Source organism: Gekko japonicus, unplaced genomic scaffold, assembly GCF_001447785.1.
Source record: "Gekko japonicus isolate JY-2015 unplaced genomic scaffold, Gekko_japonicus_V1.1 scaffold540, whole genome shotgun sequence".
Taxonomy (NCBI): domain Eukaryota; kingdom Metazoa; phylum Chordata; class Lepidosauria; order Squamata; family Gekkonidae; genus Gekko; species Gekko japonicus.
Window position 1 is genome coordinate 775,559 of NW_015173690.1, and position 21,768 is coordinate 797,326.

General features: G+C 41.2%; 1 protein-coding gene across 2 annotated transcripts in view; it reads right to left on the reverse strand.

The window, feature by feature from the left end:
• NXPE3 (neurexophilin and PC-esterase domain family member 3) overlaps nucleotides 1–21,262 on the reverse strand; it is a 32,735-nt gene extending 11,473 nt beyond the window's left edge. Inside the window, exons 1-2 of one of the 2 annotated variants that reach the window (XM_015423149.1) lie at nucleotides 21,117–21,262; nucleotides 14,320–14,542 (exon numbers count right to left, since the gene is read on the reverse strand). In XM_015423149.1, coding sequence (XP_015278635.1) covers nucleotides 14,320–14,484 — 165 coding nt within the window. In that variant the 5' untranslated portion in view covers nucleotides 14,485–14,542; nucleotides 21,117–21,262. Of the gene's footprint in view, nucleotides 1–11,202; nucleotides 11,344–14,319; nucleotides 14,543–21,116 lie in introns of those variants that run through there. The other variant, XM_015423150.1, reaches the window with a different exon arrangement.
• Between the last annotated feature and the right edge of the window lie 506 nt (nucleotides 21,263–21,768).

Sequence of the window (21,768 nt, forward strand, 5' to 3'; positions counted from 1 at the left end):
ACATTAAATGATTTGATTAGAAACAATAAAGATATAAAGGGATTGAAAATAGGAAGACTTTAAACTACAAGCATTCGCAGACAATTTGGCATTCATTTTGGAAGAACCTCTGACCTCTGTTAAAACTTTATTGGATGAAATAAGGGAATATGGAAAAGTAGCAGGATTAAAGATAAATATTAGAAAGACTAATATGTTAACAAAAAACTGTACTAAAACCATCAAAAGGGAACTGCAAGAAAAAACAGAGATAACGGTGGTAAATAAGGTGAAATATCTAGGAATAATACTATCAAATAAAAATAGTATGCTGAAAGAAAACAACTATGATAAATTATTAAGAGAAATAAATAGAGAGCTTAATAAATGGAAAGACCTACAACTATCTCTAATGGGCAGAATTGCGGCAGTAAAGATGAATATCCTTCCTCATTTCTTATTTATGGCACAAACTATTCCAATATTAAACAATAATAAATACTTCGAAGAATTAGATAAAAGTATTAGAGAATTTATATGGTACCCTAAAAAAGCCCGTATTAAATGGAAACTACTTCAGGAAAAGAAAGATAAAGGAGGATTAGGATTACCAAATTGGTATTGCTATTATCAAGTAGCAGCAGCTACTTAGATAAGAGACTGGTTGACCCTGGAAAACCAAAGAGTATTAAAATTGGAATGCCATGATCTCTATATGGGTCTTCATGCCTATGTATGGTACAATAAAGAAAAAATACATCCCAACTTTCAAAGCCATTACATAAGAGGCCCACTATTTAAAGTATGGAAGAAAATAAAGGAGACATTTTATAACAAAATCCCTAAATGGGTCTTACCGTTGGAAGCGTTTATTATGCCAACAATGTTAACCAAAGAAAAAATTCAACCATATGATAACTTACTTGATGAAAATAATAACCTTAAAGATTTTGAAACAATACAAAAATATATTAATTTAACAATATGGGAGACAAATCAATTAAAATCAAGATTTAGCAAAGACAAAAAAACTGGGATTCTATAGAAACAAAAATGAACTCAATAAAATATGGCTTTCAACGAGCGACAAAGCAATTCAAAAATTATATAATTTTTTCCTAGAGGACCTCACAGCAGAAGAAAATATTTAAAAAGTAATGCTAAAATGGATGCAAGATTTTGGTCATGACATACCAATAGATGATTGCGATAAAACATGTAGGTCAATAAAATTTCTGAAAGCTACATCTTATAAAGAAATATTATTAAAATGTACTATAGATGGTATTGGTCACCGGATAGGGTGGCAAAATGTTCCTCTAATGTATCTAAGAATTGTTGGAGATGCAGGGATGACGTGGGCTCATTTATACACATGTGGTGGAACTATAAAAAGATCTATACATTTTGGAAAGAGGTCCAAAAACTAATAGCAGAAATGTTAACAATTAACCTAAATTTAACTCCAGAAGTATATTTATTGAATACGATGCCAGATGGTTTAAGTACAAATGATAAATATTTGCTGACATATATTGTAACGGCAGCAAGAATTCTGATTGCTAAATATTGGAAGTCAAATAACCTGCCGACAAGACAAGAGTTAGAATACAAACTGTTAGAAGTAGCAGAAATGAATAACTTAACAATGATATTACATGGTAAAGATAAAAATGTATTTAAAAATATATGGTCTAGAGTTTACGGATGGTTAAAAAAAGAAGGAAAAAATAGACTCAAATGTTATATATGTAAAAGCACTGGGCTGTAACTGTATGGAAAAACTAAATAAAATGTGGAAGAATCTTCTTAATTCCTCTTTACCCAATTTCTCTCTAAAATCCATCTATCTCTGCCCATACAACTGTTTGTCTGAATTGTTATCTGAGGGTTGAAGCTTGGCACAGTGCTTAGAGCATTGGACTAGGATCTAAGAGGACCAGGTTTAAATCCCTACTGTTCCCATAGAAGCTTGCTGGGAGACCTTTTTCAGCCCACCCTACCTCACATGATTCTTGTGGGGATAAATTAGAGGAAGAGAGAATGATGTTGAGACTGACTTTGTGTTGCCATTGGGGAGAAGAGTGTGGTATAAATAAATGCTTTGCTAGTTGGGTCTTTTCACACCTGTTCTCACATTCGTTATGACATCCGTTAATCAATAGACTGTTAACTCTTGTTTGAATTTCTGTCATTTATTTTCTAATAAGGTTATGATTTAATTTATAGAGAGATACTTAGGAGCTTCTGGAGGCATTCTCCCTTCACTCACACACTACAAGGAATACTTTTTCTAAGATGATGCCTGCGTCCTGCAGTTTTATAAATACTAGTCTATCAAAAATAACCTCAATTACAAAATCGGCTTCTTAGCTGATCAAATTAAATCAATGAACTAAATGTTGCAACTCTAATTAACAAAACAATTAGCTGATCCTCATGAGCAGCATAATGTCAAGATCAGCTGTGAAAGAACAGGACAGAAGTAGCTTCCAAGAAGACCCAAGATAATCACCTCCTTTTTTAGAAACAGACCGCTAATGCAAGGGACAGCTATTATATAAGGTAGCTCTTTAGCAACCACCAACCTAATTCTCAAATGTTCCTTGAAAGGCTTATGATTGGACAACCATAGTATAAATTCTGAGACAACAAAGCAAAATTCAACCATCTTTTTCTGAGAGAGGGAGGCAGGCAAGCAGGCAGACAGCAAAAGAATGGCACTTTGTTTTGTCCTAGCATAGTCAGGTATGGCTGGTGGCATTTAGAGAAGGCTTCATAAATTTATCCTGCCAGCCACACAATCAGCCTTTATCCTCTTATTTTTCTTAATATTGCTGCCATCTGTGTACATCAGTGACACAGAGAGCTTGTCAAACTGATAGGTTTCAACAAATACACATTTGCCAATATACTGCAAATTTTCTGCAGTTTTTCAAAACATGCTACAAATTTTTATCCTATAAAGGACAGAGTTGGGATAATTATTAGATCTCTTTTCCAGTGGATGGAGAGCAACTTGTCGCAGCTTTCTGCCACTGTGAGAAATAAAACCCAAATAATTCTTATGCTCAGAAGTGACTCGTGCATCAGCCATAAGAATATATTGTGCCTTCAGGTCGTTGAGGTATTTCTATTTATAATCTATTCAACTTTCAGTCTTTTTGTTGATTTTCTGCACTTGCTTCTACACTTGGCAGCAATCTGAAGTGCCGTTATAAGACAGACTTAGATATATGACCCATTTTGGTTATGCTTGCTCTCATACAAACCATTATATCAAAATACCGTTGTCTTTCAAGTGAACAGGATCTTTGAAGGTCCGACACAAATACACCATTCCCCCCTCCCACCTGATGTAATATACAGATCTATAAACATATAATTTCTGCAGAAGTAGAGAGAAAAATATTGGTATCTTAAGAATGCCTATTTACATCCTTATTGGCTTTCAGGTGCTTTGATCTAATGCTGAAAAGCATTTAAAAAAGAATATCAAGCTAGAAAAAAATGAAACAAATCATAAATAAAATAGATGCCTTAGATGAATTTTTTTTCCCCTGTCAACCTTTTCAAAAAATACAAAGATATGCGATCTCTCCAAATACTAGTCACTTTATTACTTAGTATTTCTTCTCAGCTGCCCACATGTAACAACTAATGAGGGACAGGGAAGAAATCACCCAAAAGATTTTTCTCCTCTTTTTACATATTTCACCATCTGACTGCCTCTCCTTTGCTATATTGGTGACATCAGAAAATGTGGAAGCGTGTTTCTTTCCCCTGCTTTCCTTGTTATAATGACACAGAAGATACACACAGTAAGAGGTGAGATTATTCAAATATAAAATGTACAAAATTAATAATACTGGAAGTAGCATTATACTGTATCCAGAAGAAACATCCAGCACATTAGTCAAGAGACATAAAACTTAACAAGAAACAAAATTTATCCATATACTATCTAGTAAGTAGGCATTCCAGACCAATGTAAAGTGTTTTAGGAACATATTACTGGTCATCTGAACCAAATTCCGAGTGAGCACAAAAAGAAATAATGGAGGTAGCCAAAGCAAAGAAGCTGTATCTCTGTATGTAAAATAGCCATATACTGACACAATCTCGTTTTCCCACTCTGTACTGTACATGCCCAGAGCATGGCAATCAGATACAGTGCAGGAAACCAGTTCAGAGGAAAACGTGAAATAATGCATCGTTGGCATCAAAGGCCAGAATCTGCAGAAGGTCACTGGTGAACAGAAGCACTTGGCAATTCCGCTCCTGATAGGCGTGGGAGATCATTGCAAGGATCCCTGTCACAATCTCTCATTTGTCACGGGAGAGGCACATGAAGGAGGAGAGTGGGATATGACTCTTCTGCACTCCTTTGAACCCAGTCGGCTCCCGTTGCACTCGACTAACAGAGCCAGGGTACATGGTTCTCCTCCAGCACGCACACACACATACCTCGGTGCAGGGGTTGTGCATGCTAGTTGAGGGCTAGTAGGGAGAGCCACTGTCTCTCTTCCCCAAAATTGCCCAGTACTATCTAACTACCTTACAGGGTGGGGTTTGTTTTGGGTTGTTTGTTTTTTTACATTTTCCCACTTGCCAATTCTGGGGTGACTTCACAAGGATCTATGATCATTCATGAATCATTCTCATCACAGAGACACAGAGTCTTTTCATACAGTTATTCACATGGTTTGTGTACTGAACTGCAGCTGTTTTCCTCTCTGCCTTGTTTCCAATTTGTCTTTCCACGATTTCTTCATCTTTTCTCCATATCACAACCTTTCATCTGATTTGAGAAAACATGAAACAATGACAAGGAAACCACAGAAAGATAACAAATGAAAAATGAGGCAGTGAGGAAGCTTATAGAAAAGCCGCTGTTCAGCACCTAAACAGCAGGAAAACCTCTGCCTAAAAATACCCATAGTCCCCTCCACCTAGAAACTGGCTCCTCTGTGTGGAGGCTGCCACTACAGCTTCATTAAGATTTGAGGCAGATGCGAGTCCACCAAGGAAGCCTGGAGTTGCCTGTGAAAATGCTCTGAATAACAGGTGATTGGGGAGCAGGAAAGAAGCTTTTTCCCATTTCCTCACTCTCTTCTCCACCACTGACGTTGTTGCCTCAGGTGGAACAAGAGGAAGAGACTAGGTCTACTTGGCTACAAGTACAGATTTGCCCTAAGCTCATTAGGATAGCAATACTATACTGACAAATGGGGGAGGACCTTGGTTGGGATCTAAGGGCTGATTTACATTATATAAAGTCCACATGGTGTACATGTGGCCACCACAAGGGCTTTGGATCAGGCATGCACTGGGAAGTCTCTACTGGGAAATGAATTCAGATTGGGACTGCAGCTCTGTAAGAGAAGTGCTGAAGCCTTTGTCACGGAACTGTTTTCCAGACTTGAAATGGCACCTCCTGAAGATGCCACTATACAAATATGTAAGATTGACAGCTGCCTGTATACAAGCATTCTCTATTATGGTTCCCACCTTGTGGAATGGCCTCCCTGAGGAGGCCAGGAAGTCTTGCACACTTCTATCGCCCCACGGATTGTGTAAAACAGGAGGACATTTTTATAGAGGGGACAGGGTTGTAGTATAATGAAAAGGTTCAGGAAGATACTTCTTTATAAAATCTGCAGATGAGATATAATTCTGGGGGATCACCAGGTCCCACCTGGAGGCTGACATCCCTATCCAGATTACATCTGTTGAAAGTCCACATAGGGGACACATGGACTTTGTAGCATGTGAATTGGCCCTTACAATGGGTAGGAGGAGAGGTAAAGGAAGTAGAGAGGGGCAGGAGAATAATAGAAAGGAAAAGGGCTTAATACCCCCACAAACTACCATAAATATTTCATGGGGCTTTTCTTAGAGTAATAATATACCACTTCACCTAAGTAAATTTGTCATAATTCAATCCAACTACGAAGAGAAGAAGAAGAGATTGGATTTATACCCCGCCCTTCACTACCCAAGGGAGTCTCAGAGCAGCTTACAAACTCCTTTCCCTTCCCCTCCCCACAACAGACACCCTGTGAGGTGGGTGGGGCTGAGAGAACTCTGACACAAACTGCTCTTTTTCAAGGACAGCTGTGCCAGAGCTTGTGACTGACCCAAGGTCACATCAGCAGGTGCAAGTGGAGGAGTGGGGAATCAAACCCGGTTCTCCCAGATTAGAGTCCGCACACTTAACCACTACACCAAACTGGCTCTCTAAAACCCAGGAGGATGCTATTTGCCTCATTTGGGATTGCATATGTACTAATGGGGTACTTGTGAGTTTTCCTAATGTGCCAAATAGTGTCCCCGGGGCTACAGCAGGTTGGGAAAATGGCGTGGGGTAGAGACTGGAGCCCATTCCCCCACAAATTGCTGTCCTGATCCAAATTGGGTCCCTGACTGAGTTTCCAGTGTCAGGATCATTACACTGATTGTTTTCTGTTCTAGGTCTGAAAAAATGACATTCTGCAATGACTCAGATATGGAGGACCAGACTCCTGACTGGTTAGAGGAAGAGAATTCTGAAGATGGAAGTCAAGCAGGAGAAGCATATGGGGGAATAGAACCTGATCACTGGTCCCTAGGTATATGGCCTTTTTTTTAAAAAAAGGAAAAGGGTGTTGGAAAAACATGAATCAAGGTATATTCAAGGAAGTTGATGAGTGGTGTGATGGTATAACAATATTCTGTATGACACTTGCAGTTACTTTATGAATTATTTTTCAGGATGCAGTAAATTACGACAACTCTGTTTCCAAAACCTCCTATATGCTGGTACTGGACAGCACTGGTCAATGATCCAGCAAATAAAAAGGCCCATCAGTGAGGTAACTGAGGCTTATTTCATGTACCCTACATAGTACAAATCAATGTGACTGTATTGCCAATGAGCTTATATGTGAAACCTTAGACCAAGCTAATTATTGTGTCCAGAAGAACGACGAGTAGAACTGTGGTGTTGCATTTTGGCAGTCTGCAGGTGGCATAACAGCCCAGTTTGACAAAATGAGAAGCACATGTTTATCTAGCTCATCATCAGTGAAGCACCTGAAGGATTACAGAAAACAAATATGAATTTTGAAATTTCCTTAAACAGGAATGAAAGTGAGCAGTGTTCTCAGCAGCTGTGTTCTGCATTCCTAAACTATAATGGAAAATCTGGTAAAAACTATATCTACAAGACAATGGAAGATTAGAACAGCTCACTGACAAGATTATAGTAAGGATAGCTCCTTTATGGCAAGTTTGTGCAGAAGGACTGATGGTTAAAGACCTAACTGCATTGGATTTTTGTAATAAGCTTTGTTTCCAGTAATGTTAAACAGAACACATTATGAAAAATCATGTATGAAACAGTGTTATAACCAGGCAGATGTGACAACGTGTCAAGTACAAGTGTGGAATTGTGGGTACTATAACTGAAACTGTCAGAATGGAGAAAATGTTTGAGACCCCTGAGGAATGGAGTTCCAAAATTAACACAGAAACCACAAAACAAGGCACTTCCTGGGGCTGTCAGAGGGCCATGGCATATACAGGCATATCTTTCAACCAGGCTCTTCAACCCACTTTGGCTTCTGAAGCGAAATGGATGGTTTATTTTTAGGTTTTAGACAGTTAAGGAAGACTTAAGATGGGTTTTTCAAAACCTGTTTTGATCCAATGGTGTGTGTGTGTCTGTGCTGCTGCGTTGTGGCAGGATGTCCTTTGAAAAGTCTGCCACACTTTTAAAGGTGCTGCCTCTCTTTTTCCACCTTTCCCCCCCTTAGCCATTTTCCTGCCTTTTTAAAAAAAGGGTTCCAGTATATCAATATATTGCTATTTTGAGATATGTACTATACAATCATCAGAGACGGAGAATGAATATTTTAACAAATAATAAGCATTTCTCTGCACTGCTGAATGAGCTAACCTCCAGTCACAGAAGGGGTCACACAGAACTGTCAAGGCCTTTCTTACACCTGTCAAATGCTTCTGCATGAACATAGAATCAAAAGGAAAGCAGAGTGGGATGTGGAGGATAACAGTGGGGTGTGGGGGGGGGGATATCTTGGAGGGACAAATAAACACTTCCCCTTCCGGCAATTTGTGGTAGGAAAACTCCAAGACAAAGAGCCTCCCACAGAAACTTCAAGAGCTTTTACAGCATTGCTGAGTAGACAGCTAGATGCAGGAACCACTGCTCTGCACTACAGTGCAGAGTGAAAACAAATGCTTCGTGCAGAACATCAGAAGGTAGTTACCCATAATGATCATTCTGGGAATGGGCCTGAAATTTGCCCTAATTAGAGTAAATTGGACCACATCTTGCTCAGTGATGCGAATGCGAAACACCCTTAAAAATAGGAATATCATATTCCACCAAGTCACTATACTTGAAACAGGCATGTAGCACCAGTTTAAAACAGAAACAGAAATTTACAATGTATTAGAAAATGGATATAACCAGTGTTTGAACTCTCCAATCCTCCTTGCTGCAGAGAAAGACTAGGCAGCAACTGTGAAAAATCAGGGTAAAGTGGCAATGTGACAGTGCTCTCAGGAAAATATTTAAAATTATTAAACATACTCCCTGGTGCAATTTGTGTGAGTAGAACCTCAGAAGGGCATAATGTTTAAGTTGTAATAATAGGTTAAGGAAAATATGTGACTTATCACAAGAAGATTATATTTTACAGAATGTTACAGATTTCTCAGCTGCTGACAAAAATCAGATATTAACTGAAAGGAAATGCAAGCACATGATAAAGGACTGTAAGAATTTCAGTGGCTTTGCAGCTTGAATTTAAATGACAATCATTGTCACTCTGTTTTGACATGTCTAAAATGCCTATCTTTCTCTTGAAGTTATGATAAGCAGTTCCTACATTACCAAAAGCACTGCTATATGTGTAATCATATTTCAATAATAAAAACAAGAGTACCAAAAAACTGTCTAATGTATGTAGCTTGTAGATATTTTAACAATTTAAATGTTTTGGGAGGAGGCCTGAATAACTGATACTTAATCTGGAATGTTGTTCTACAGGAATTTGATTTTTCCTTCAGACCAAAGAAATGGCAAATTTTAGAGAGCCAATATATGTTCTGAATCTTGTTCCAGAATGACTCCAAATAAACCAGGATGAGGCCCAGAAAATATTTAAACAATAGTGTTTATCATATAATCCCAAAAGAGTACCTGGAAAAGATTTGCAATATGAAGACCAGCAAACAATCTGAAACAACAATCTTTGAAGACTTAAAATACCCAGATGTGTCAGGACTCTGATATTATGGTTGTAAGTGAGAGCTATAAGCCTTGGAAGAGAAGTAAGATGGTGTAGAGTTCCTGCAGGTCAAGGACATTCTCATAAAATGGTGCATCATGAACCTGAACTGAGAGGATGCGTGATGACAGATCATCCTAAACAAGAAACGGATTTAATAATTTCTGAAGGAATTGTACATCAGAATTGTTTTCTTTTATGCAGCGGTGAAAACTGACAAATGGGAAAAATTGAAGTTATATGCCTAAAAAAGTTAACTGAACACTATTATACTGTAGCCTGGTCTGATCATGGTTCTGAATGCAGATACCTCTTGGCCTCATGGGGAAGTTAGCCATGTCAACAGCCTGTTTATGCTATAATTAGAGGAGAACAGCCAATCCTGGTAAGGCAAAAGTATCATTAATATGGACAATACGGGGTAAGTTGCTGATCCTGACTAAAGAAACCCCATTGACAAAGTTTCCACAGGCCAGAAACAAGGCTGGCCTGGTCTATCAGCTAAACATGCCAATTAAGGAGTTCAGACAGAGGCCCAGAACAGAATGATAAAACGTAGTGAGAATAAACTAACAGTTCTTATATATTTTAAGAAGATATTTAAGTACAGAAAACTTTGTCTGAAGTTTGAAAACCTATAAATACAGCAAACTGAACTAATCTGGAGCGTCTTCTTTAAAGATGCTCCATTTATTTACTTATTTATTAAAACATTTATATCTCACCTTTCCTTGTGGCAACTTTACTGTCTCTCCCTAGTTTCCTGTTTTACTTCATGGAAGAAACACTGTGCCGTGTCCTGTGTAGGGGAGTGGCCACTTCTGGAGAGACAACAGGACCCGATACGGGCTGCCGTGGCATCTCCAGACCCCCTCCCCTAGGTAAGGCCGAGCCTCTCCAGCGGCCTCGCACCCGGGACCGAGCGCGTCCCTCCCACATCGGTGGTTGAGGAAGCGAGCCCATCTCTGACTGTCTCCTCGGCCCCGTCTCCTCCGCTACCCCTTCCCCCCGGGGTTTCTCTTTCCATGGGGGGAGTAAGGTGAGTCTCCCCAGGGCTTCTGGTCGTTCGCCTGCGGTTTCTCCCACACCACGGTGGCTGCAGACCTCGTCACTCCACAAACCCCTTTCCCAGGGGGTTCTGTCTTCCGGGGTGTACTGAGGGTCCGGCACGGGTTGTGCTAGTCCCGCCGCAGCGGCCCGTGAGGCCACGGAGGAGCCCGCGGCGGGACACACTGTTTTCACATACAGATGTTTCGGAGTGGAATACAACATACCCTTTCTTTAGTTGGGAACCTCCATGTGACGCCATACTCTTTCTAGGCTTGGCTTGTGGGGATCTCAGAGCTTACCCTATTTAGCTGGAACAAATCCACTTTCCCATGAGCCCATGGAGCAGAATTACTTCCTTTTGAACCCACTGACTTTAATAGACTTAGAAGGGTGTAAACTCTGCTTAGGATGGCACTGACCATGTAATAAGAAGAATTCATTGTCACTGTATTCTTAGAAGACCCAATTGTTTTAATCCAACCATAATGAAACATTTGTTAAAAAACAGAATTTGTTGAAGAACAAAAGAGATGAACCTCTAACTCAATGTCACTGACATTGCAGCTAATTTACGCAAACTCTTCAGCTAATATTTAGATCAGCCTTTTAAGGTTCCATCTTCCTAAGCATAAAACAGATTTGTTTTGAGCAGGATTTGTCTAGCTCTGAAGACTCATTCTATCCATTGGTAAAGCAAGTAATAAGAAGCTGCATCTGCGGTATGGATTGAACAGCACATGGCAATAGGAATACACAGCTGCAAATATCCAAAAAATAAAATTCAGTGGTGGATGGCATGCCTTTCAGTCTGGATTCTCTGCTATGTCACATATATAATTAGTATACTTAACATTTCTAATCTCATCTCCAATGTTACCTCTTCTTGTCTGCACATAGGTCTCCTAACAAGTTCTTCACGCATATCCATGCTGCAGCCTTGCAACATGATGCAATATGATTAGCGTAGTTGGACAGCTGTGCGTGAAACTGACAGACTGAAATTTGCTGAGTGTTAAGTGGAGACGTTCTGAAAATGACAACAGAAGAATGCTTCACAGGCTTATTCTATTAGTACTTACATGCAGCATTATCAAGCAGTGCAAAACCTACAGAGGCAATGGAACTTTTGATTTTCATTCCTGTCATGTACATTCAGGCCTTTTCATACAGAGTGGAGCTTTTCCTGACCAACTGTTTACACCAGCTCAAGCCATATCCCATTGCAGGACAGTTTAAAAAGTCCCACCACTTATGTCTCTTCAAGGCAAAGGGAGACACTGCTATTTTGGCATACCTGGAAAAAAAAGTCCACAGTGCATGTGGATATCCTTACATGCATCTCTCAGTCAAGACCCCTTAGTATGCTTAAGGATGATCTTGAGCCAACAAATACAGGAAAAGGAAATTACAGCACTACTTTTCCCATCACCATCTACAAGAAGAGCCTTGCCAAGAAGCAAATAATGACCCTGGGCAGCAGATCTGGGCACTACCTACCATGTCCTTGCTTAATTTTTGCACAAAACCCAGAAAGCCTCCCTTGTGGCAGAGCCAGAGGCAGCCAAACAGCAACCTCCCTTGCACAACAGTGACTGTATCTTGCATCATGAAGCAGCATTGGTATGCAGAGTTTCCCTGAAGCTCCTCCATGTCTTCCCCTGGTGGGAATGCAGAGCTGAGCCAAGCCCTGAATCAGCCAGCTGTTTTGGTACAACTGTCTAAATCATCCAGAGGCATGATAATTTGTGTTGCTTTGTTTAAATAAGATTTTTTGGGGCTGTCAAGTCACGTGACTTGTGGCAACCTCATAGAGTTTTCAAGGCAAGGGACATTCCGAGGTGGCCTCAGCTGCCTAGGCCTTGACTAAATAAGATCAGAGTAAGATAATTGTATTAATCCAAGCAGTGCCACTGGAAAGAAATAGAATGCTCTGTCTGGCCAAAGGGAAAAAGAAAGAAGAGCAGAGGGGAAGGCAGAAAAAAGAAGATTAGTAGAGGGCAGGGTCAAATGAGTGTAGTAAGGGAAAGAAAGACAATGAGAGAACAAAGAGTGCATAACAAAGAAATGTCAACAATTATTTAAATTTAAAATTAAATAATTATTACAAATCTGTTCTGCCAGTGGATGCTTTTTTCTCCTGGGCGAGGAGCCTCCCCCCTTTGCATCAGTGGAAGGTTCTTTGAGGCAGAGGCAGGTGAGAATGCAGCTGCAGAATCCAACACTACAGTCTTTTAAAACAGACCGATCCTTTTTGAAATTAAATGTAAATATGCAGGTGGGGGGGATGGCAAAACAGAATGAAATGAAGTGCTCCTTTAACACAAAGAGATCATTTTTTCAGAAATTAAATTCAGTACTCCTGTTCCATGGGTGGAATCTATCTGAAATAAAATACTCCCTTAAAACAATTCTTTTTTGGGGGAAATTAATGGACAATGGAATAGAATCAGTCTGACAAATCAGAGTCTCCTTTAATACAAATGACTAACTCTCCAGCTATTGTATGTAAGCTTTTAAGTGATACAGAATTCTTGATCAGGCTAGATGTGTCTACAGATTCTTTCAAATTAAAGACAGTGAATGAGGGAGGGAATTTTCTGCAAAAATCCTAAGCATGTTAAATAAGAAATTTTACTGAAGTCAATCTAACTTCCTTTCCAATGTATTTGACAAAGTATGCATGCACATGGAAGCTCATACCTTGAATAACCCTTTGTTTGGCTTAAAAGTGCCACTGGACTCTAAATTTGTTCCAAAAGACATGACATAAATACAGTGCACTCTACGGCACACTTTAAAACATTCTGTGTCACTTAAAAGCTTACATACAATAGCTGGAGAGTTAGTCATTTGATTTAAAGGAGACTCTGATTTGTCAGACTGATTCTACCCATTCCATTGTCCGTTAATTTGTTCTACTGCTTCACACCAACACAGCTGAACACCTGGAAATGTCTGTTGGAAAGCCTTGGTGCTTTGTACAATCCACATGAATGGAGGTTGTTGTGCAGCAGACTTTACCAGCTGATCAAGCATGCTAGTCTAAGCACACTTCTCAAGAAGCAGGGTGTACTGAATGTTAAAATTTTCACCCCTCCATCATAAGTATGCATATGTAATCTGGGGACAAAAATTCACTAACTAAATAAATGAATAAATCAACTGAGGATAACATTTCATGCATATAACCAAGTGAGATCTAGCCCCCAAAAGCTTGTACCACAATAAATCTCTTATTCTTTTAGGACAGAAGAACCTGTTGTTAAAACAGGAGCAATACATGGCTCTTCACTTTAGAGGAACAGTAGTGTGCTGTATGAACCTGGGGACACGAAGAGGCCATCTTTATTGCCCTGCTAGAGAGAGCATCAGCTGCTTATTTGGCCTTTTCTTTTGTTTGTTTGTATCCGGATCCTGTTAAAGGCACAGGAGGAAGACCAGAAAATATGTGCTGTATAATATTGCTAAGGGGGGAGCTCTTCTGCCTTTAAAAAGCTACATGACTGGTATGAATGTAATATCAGTTAGCATTATCAAGACAATGGCAAAAACAGCATCTGTTACATTTCTGCCATTCATGAAACTTTTAAAGGTACGGGACCTCTACTTGAGAAGAATGCCTGCAAAATGCAAAAGCATGGAAGAATGCATGCAAAATACAGAAACACAGAGTGTGATGGAAGTAAGCACAAAGGAAAATTGCTTTTCATGGGACAACTACCCAGAAAATCCAAAGAGAAGTCTGCTTGACAAAGTACTGATAATAAAATCAGAAGAACTTAAAGACAGAAAAAGAGAAATTGTGACAGAACTACATGGAAGAAAACTCCATTTAAACAGTCATAAAATGTATCTTACTTATATAACAAACAAGAACAGAGTAAAGCATACACAGGTAACCTTAAGTAATTTAACATGCAGGTAACATTTGTGAACAGGAGGGATGTTGCTCAAAGACACTGTCCTGTCCTCAAGAGAGTGCTGCGTAACTCACCTCTAACTGATAAAAGTTGTGGACGAAAACCAGAACAGCCAGCACTGCCAGCCCCAACCATAAAATATGTATTTTCCAGAAACTGGGCCACATGATCCCTTCATCCCTTTCTTGCTCAGGTAAAATGCTGCCATGGTGCCCATAGTCCACAGGCACCAATGTCATTGTGACTGAATATCATGCAAGAAATTCCAACAGGAGGCTTCCGCTGCATTGCCTCTTCCTGTGAACAGATGTAAAATTTTCTGAATTAGATCTTAAAATACAGCCATCAACCTATCAAAGTCCCCTTTAGTCTCATTGAGAAAGGCAGACTGTAAATAACATAGACACATAAAAACAAAAGTAACTGTGTGGTTCCCACAGCCAGGGATGAATTCTTTACCCTGTTCTCTACTGAGAATGGATTCTAACCTCGTAAATTTCAAGATTAAAATGGAAAGGCAAAATTACTGCTGAAATTGAAGAAACCGTATGGTTACTATTTACACAACCGAAAGATTTATGTTTGAAAGCAGTTCACCACCAGTCAGTATACTGGACATCTTCTGCTAAATTGTTGATGACTAACAGACCCAAGAAATCCTGGGGAAAGGAGCAACGTGATTGGATCTTCAGTGTAAACGTGCTTTAAAAGTGATCAAACAAGTTGCACAGAACCTTAATTCTGATGTTATCTAAAAAGTATTAAAAATAAAAAAGATCCCTTTTCAAAACAATATTTGGGAAAACCCTGAACAAGCAGATATAGCTAGAGATATCCTGACCTTTTGGTTTTTAGTCAACCATGGTTTTGATGATTACATTGAGCTGTCTATTGCAAAGGTGGCTCGCAATTCACAGAAAAACCATCTTTGGCCCCGGCCACACGAGCGGGATAATCCGCAGGGGAATGGAGAAAAAAGAAGTGCGGTAGCGCGATCTCACGTTCCCCTGCGGCTCTGTCCTCCAGCCGTCAGCAGCTGATCAGACCAGCGAGGTGACACAGCAGGACCGCATTTGTGTGCATGTGCCCGACGCGGACGGCTGCTGGATGCAACGGGCTACCAGCGCGTCTCCAATCAGATGCCTGCCTGAACCACGCATTTACTGGAAGACAGTACTTCAAAGGAGATAGTTTTTAACTCCAGGTTTTCCGCGGGAAGCCACGGGTTGGCTGCGAGTGCGCTCCACTTGCCAGATGTGGCGGTGTGATCGCACCCGAATAATCCGCCTACCACCCGTGGCTCTCCCGCAGCTACTTCCACGTGTGAACGGGGCCTTTGATTGTCTTTGCTAGGAGTAAAGCACTTAGTGAAGATGACATTCCTTCTCAACTCTTCAAAACCAGTTTGGCATGGAAAGTTATTGCCAAACTTTTAAATCATGAACTTATGGACTGGATTGCCTTTATCACAATTTTCATATAATTCCACTATAAAAGACAGGGAGGGGGAGACACCATCCTAGTAATTACTGAACCACTAGTTTAAGCTCCATGCAAAATATTTGTCATGCAGATCAGAGGCTTGGGATCAAGAAATGATGATTTATTTCAAATGGTGCTGCATGTAATCATGTAATTTCTCTTGAACCCAGTTTCTAATCTGCATAACAAGTTTAGATGGAGCTCATCTAATATATACTCTAGTATATGAAACAGATGTCTGTATGCAGATAAAGGCTGTATTTGAATCCAAAAACAGGAATAGGCTCTGAGTAAAGTTTTCTAATACAAATCTTGATCACAGATTTACCTTCTCTTTTCAGAAGCCTGCAATCACTTTGATTTCACTGAACTGGAAAGGGCTTGCTTAGATTTAAAGAAATTTGAAAATTAACTGATAACAGACTTTTGCCATATGGTAAAAATATCAAAATCCTGAAAAATGTCCAGATCATGTAAGCATCAGCAACCCTATCATCAGTAGCAGAAATATATTTCAAACCTCCCTTACTATCAGAAAGACTCATTATAATTGAAATGTTATAGACGCGCCATATACTGTTGCACCAGTGGGATTGGGTTTGGGGAATATTATGTCTTTTTTCCTCCTCCAAGAGCGATTCACAGGCTAGTTCAGCTGCCATTAGTACATTGGTGTTTATATCCTATTTATTATTTAAATATTGTTTTCATTTACAGTCCAACTTTCCTGCTGAGATGTAAAGTGGTGAAATTACAAATTAAAATCCTTCCATTCCAAGCATTCAAATCACGTTATAACTGAACTTGGATAAATATCCTCCAGGGTTTTGATCTGAAAAAGAAGTTCTCCCCCAACAGAACTGCTTTAGCACTTAAAATTTCTAGGGACAATAAAAACATTAATCAAGATCAAAGAAAAATCTGTCTTCTGCCTAGATCCTAGCTGCTACAGCAATAACATTTTTGGGCAGAATCATCTGTTCATATTTAATATTCAGAAGTTGGTTAAAAGGGTCAGGCCCTTTCCCTCTTTCAGAATTCAGAACTCATGAATAATATCAGGGTAACAACAGTTCATCAATACTCAATTTTATTGAAGCTTCTTAAATGGATATCAAATTTCTAATGTATTTTTAAAACCCTCTCTTTCTATGAGACTTTCAAAACCCTGGGTTGAATCCAGACTAAATTTTCCAGAGGCAGAATGGAACTTTCCTGGCTCCCCCTTCCCACTGCAGCTCACTGATTTCCACAAAATGCTGCTCAGAGGAGATAGAAGATCCTGAGGAATGAAACGGGAAAGAAAAGAGGTCAGTGGAAATCGCCAATTTACTCTGGATCCAATCCAATGCATCTCATAATTTTAGATTTTAAAATACAGCCATCAGCCTATCAAAGTACAGACTGTAAATAATGTAAATAAATAAAAACAAAATCAGCTGTGTGGTTCCCACAGCCAGGGATGAATTCTTTACCCTGTTCTCTGCTGAGAATGGATTCTAACCTTGTAAATTTCAAGATTAAATGGAAGGGCAAAATTGCTGCTGAAATTGAAGAAACTGTATGGTTACTATTTACACAACTGAAAGATTTATGTTTCAAAGCAGTTCATCACCAGTCAGTATACTGGACAACTTCTGCCAAATTGTCAATGACTAACAGACCCAAGAATTCCTGGGGAAAGGAGCAACGTGATTGGATCTTCAGTGTAAACATGCTTTAAAGTGGCTCAATTTCCTCTGGATCCAACCCAATGTGTCCCATGATACTATGAAGAGAAAAAAGTATCTTTCGTGTGTGGGAAACAGATGGTTGTGCAAGTGCTTACAGTGTTTGCTGAATACAAGAAATAAAATGATAGTTTATTGGCTCATTTTCCATTTAGATTGCTACAGAGGGTCTTAATAGATAAAGGGATTCTTTAAAAATGACATTGTTCCAAGTAATCCTAACCCAGGAGAAGAATCTGGAATAGCATCAGGATTTCCACTGTGCCTACACCTTCAGATTATTTTATAATTCTCCTTTTGTAATAATCGTGCAATTTTCCTGAGGCTGTTCAAAAAACACAGTCTGTAACCATAGCTGTCATCCCACTCATACTCCTCCCACTTCCCCCCAGTGGCAGTGCTCCAGTTTAAATTCAGGATGCCCCCCCACACTTCCTTTCCTTCAATTAACAAATGTTTCTGAGAGCCAGCCATTGTTCTAGCACAGTGATGGCGAACCTTTTAGAGACTGAGTGCCCAAACTGCGACCCAAAACCCACTTATTTATCGCAAAGTGCCAACTTAGCAATTTAACCTGAATACTGAGGTTTTACTTTAGAAAAAACAACTCATACATTAACTTAAGATGATCCAAACAAAGTAAGGAAAGCAATCCCAAATGCTTTCGTTTACTTAAAATTATTTGGCAGAGAATTCGAGACTTTAATGATGGTCTGGGCCTGGCTGGGGCGTGCCCACAGAGAGGGCTCTGAGTGCCACCTCTGGCACCCGTGCCATAGGTTCGCCACCACTATTCTAGCACATTGGCCCTGCTGGCTCTGAACACACATGAAACTGCTTTATACTGGGATCACTGGCCCATCAAGGTTGGCGTTAACTGACTGACAGTGGTTCTCCAGGGTCTCAAGTGGACTCCTTTCCCATCATCTGCCCCCTGATTTTTTTTTAATGGAGATGCCAGGGACCTTTTGCATAGAAAGGAGATGCTCTACCACACAGCCTCTCCCCAATTCTCCTGCCTTGTGATAAAATAAGAGGGGCGGGAAACTGAGATGAAGGTAAACTCAGAGATAAGGTAAACTCAGGGATAAAAGCCTTATTATTCTACCCCATGGTAAATCGCAATTCTATGCCTGCTGGTTATATCCTTCTAGGCCCAGTAAAGTCAATGGGTATGGAAAGTGTGACTCAGCTTAGGATGGCACTGTAGATCTCCTGATTTTTAAAAAATGTTTAACAGTGTCTCATGATATCTCCTGTAGGTTATGCTTTCACCTTTGTGAACCTGTTCTTCAAAGCAGCCCTTTAGGTGGCTAGAATGCCCGGACAGAGTAGTTCTAGATACAATTTAAATCATTTGATGGCACATTTCTATACCAATAATTCCTGTGTTGCTGTTGGTATTATTTTCTTGCATAGTTTCTATGTTGTGAGCTGTCTTGAGCAGGCAGAAAAGCAGCCTATACATTTTCTACATAAATAATATATCTACATCTGAATCATGTCAGAGAAGATATTATTGACTGAGCTGAAAAATGGAGCTAGGGACTGACTGGGGGGATTTCTCTATAAAGATAAAGTTTGCAGAAAAACCTGAAATCTTAAAAACAATACATTGGGGGATTAAAGCAAAGGTAAAGGTTTTCCTTGCTCGAAAGCCAGTCGAATCCAACTCTGTTTCCAAGCTGAAGAGCCAGCACTGTCTGAAGATGTTTCCATGGTCATGTGGCCGGCATGACTAAACACCAAGGTGCATGGAACGCTGTTACCTTCCCACCGAAGTGGTACCTATTTATCTCCTTGCAATTTCTTGCTTTCAAACTGCTAGGTTGGCAGGAGCTGGGACCAGAGACAGGAGCTCACTCCATCTCGTGGCACTACGATGTCGAACTGCTGAACTACAGACCTTCCGGTCTGCAGCTCAGCGTCTTAACCTCTGAGCCACCAGGGGATTAACCTCCCACAAATAACACAAACTACCTGGTTGGAATGCCTATGGAACTCTCAGTGGCTGTTGGGGGTTCTTGAGCAACCACAGCAGTATTGCCAAACCTTCCAAGCTTTGGTTTCTGTAAAGCAAAGCCGTGGGGAGAGGGAGTAGGACTGGACTGGAAGGATGAAAAAGCCCTTGAAAAGGTCCCGCTCCCTCTCTACCGTCATGTCCCCTGATGGAGGTGGACTCACTGCATAAAGGTCCAGCAGTGGCTACCAGAAAGTCACTATCCATACAACCTGATGTGGCCCAGCAGCCACCGCACAACTCAGCCCAGCTCAGTGGTGGCCATAGCACAAGAGGGCCTGACCAGTGTGCAGCCTGGCCCACCACCAGCCATCATGCAGCCCAGCCAGACTTTCCCCAGAGAGAGGCTATCAGGGGTAGGGAACAAGGAAAAGCTGAAAACCCTGGGGCAGATAAGGGACCAGAACCAGCCTAGCGCTGGAGATCACCATACAACTGGGCGGGAAGTAGAAAAGTAAGCAGGAAAGGGGGGAAGGCTATGGGGGCTGCCAGGGAAGGGAAAGAGGGTGAGGGGTATACAAGGGGAAATGAGGTAACCCTCCTGCAAGTCCTTGTGGGTTCTCCACTTGTACTACTCTAATGCTGATCCTGTCTATTCATCTTGCTGTATATATATTTTATGCTGCTTTTTTATCTCATCATAGTGCTCTTACACTGGTTTTGTTGCCTCTGTTACTTATCTTCTTGGTGCTCCTGTATTTGTGGAGTGCTACTGTGGTTTATCAATGATGTGGGTTTATTTATTATGCAATCTGCATGTGATCAGGCTCATTAGCCATTATGAAACACTTTTGGTGAAGGGGTGTCTATAAATGAATAAATTATTTTTATTTGCTGTTTTCTTGTTAGGATTGTTAAAAATGCATACAGTATCTATTTTAAATGGTGGTTCAATTTTGCAGCGTCTCCACCAATCTCGTTCACAAAATAAAATGGTTTTTAATTCTGGGGTGGTTACCTAGAGCCTGTGGGAATCGGCAAGGAAGCTGAGCCCACACTCACACGCATACATTTTGTTCATTTTTTAAAAAATTGAGGGGGAGGGAATGCAGGAAGGGAGGCTGTATCTGAAGCCCTAAACTGCTTGGAAGCAAGGAGGAATAGAAACGAGATTGAATTTCAATAAGACACAAACGGGAGGAGGGGCAGTCACAGAAGTGATGTGAGACTAAAAATGAGAGCTGGGGGATCATCGAAAATCACCCCTGATAAACAGCAAGAGCATAGAATCGTAGCAGCACACCTTCACTGACTCCATGGTACTCCTCCATGTCATTAGCCAGTTCCTTCTTGCAGCCGACTCGGTCCTGCCCCTTCCTCACCCCAGCCCCACAAAGAGGATCTTCCACTGCACCTTCCTCTTCCACCCTCTTCCTCCCCAAGTCCCGCTCGCAACCCTGCAAGGTGAGGGCTAGAGCCAATGTTTGGCCCGAAGCGCCTCCTTTCCACTAGGGAACCTCTGACACATCCAGCGTGCCTCTGAGTACACGCAGAGTGCTCTCCGGGCTCTCACTACACAAGCAAAAGCGAAGGGCTCGGAGATCAGAAGGCACGAGCGCAGGCGGGACCCAGCGTCTCCTGTACAGCCCCGCAGATGGAGACGCTAAGAAGCCTCCCTACCCGGTGCTGCTCCACTCACCGGCTCCCCAGTGCTTGGCAGCCCCAGCAGCGCCCTTCGCATTCCCAAGGGACTAAAACCGGCGGAGGCCACACGCCTGCTTTGCCCGCAGCCGCCCCTTCTTCTGTCTTCTGCTCATCGGCCGGCGGCGGGTTTGAGCAGCGAGGAGGACGCGACCACTCTAGGGCGGGGGGGGGGGTGGACCTGCAGCCCTCTGCGACCATTGCCGATTGGCAGATGGCATCGCTCGCGCGCCGGTAGCCACGCCCGCCGCAATACTTGTCCCACCCTCGGCATGGTGACGTGTGTTCATGCGGCTCTGTTTCCTGGCTGCCTGGGCGCTGCGCCGTATTCTGCAGCGCGTTTGGGCACCACCCTCTGAAGGGGGCAGTGGTTTGGGTCGCTGCCTTCCTCGGTAGCAAGAAGTGGCAGTCTTTTAGGCCCTGTTGGAAGAAACAAGCTGGACTTATTCACCAGCTAAGTGAACTATTTATAGCATTAGATTGCAAGGTAAAGGTAAAGATGGACAGGGTCGAGGACAAAGGGTGGCATTGGGGAACAACTGTCCCCAAGGCAGCTGATTTGGGGATGTACTAAAAGGAATGACAGGCTTGCCCATTGGAAACAATGGGAAAGACTTGAAGGCCTATTGGAAATAATGGGAGCCAGGAAT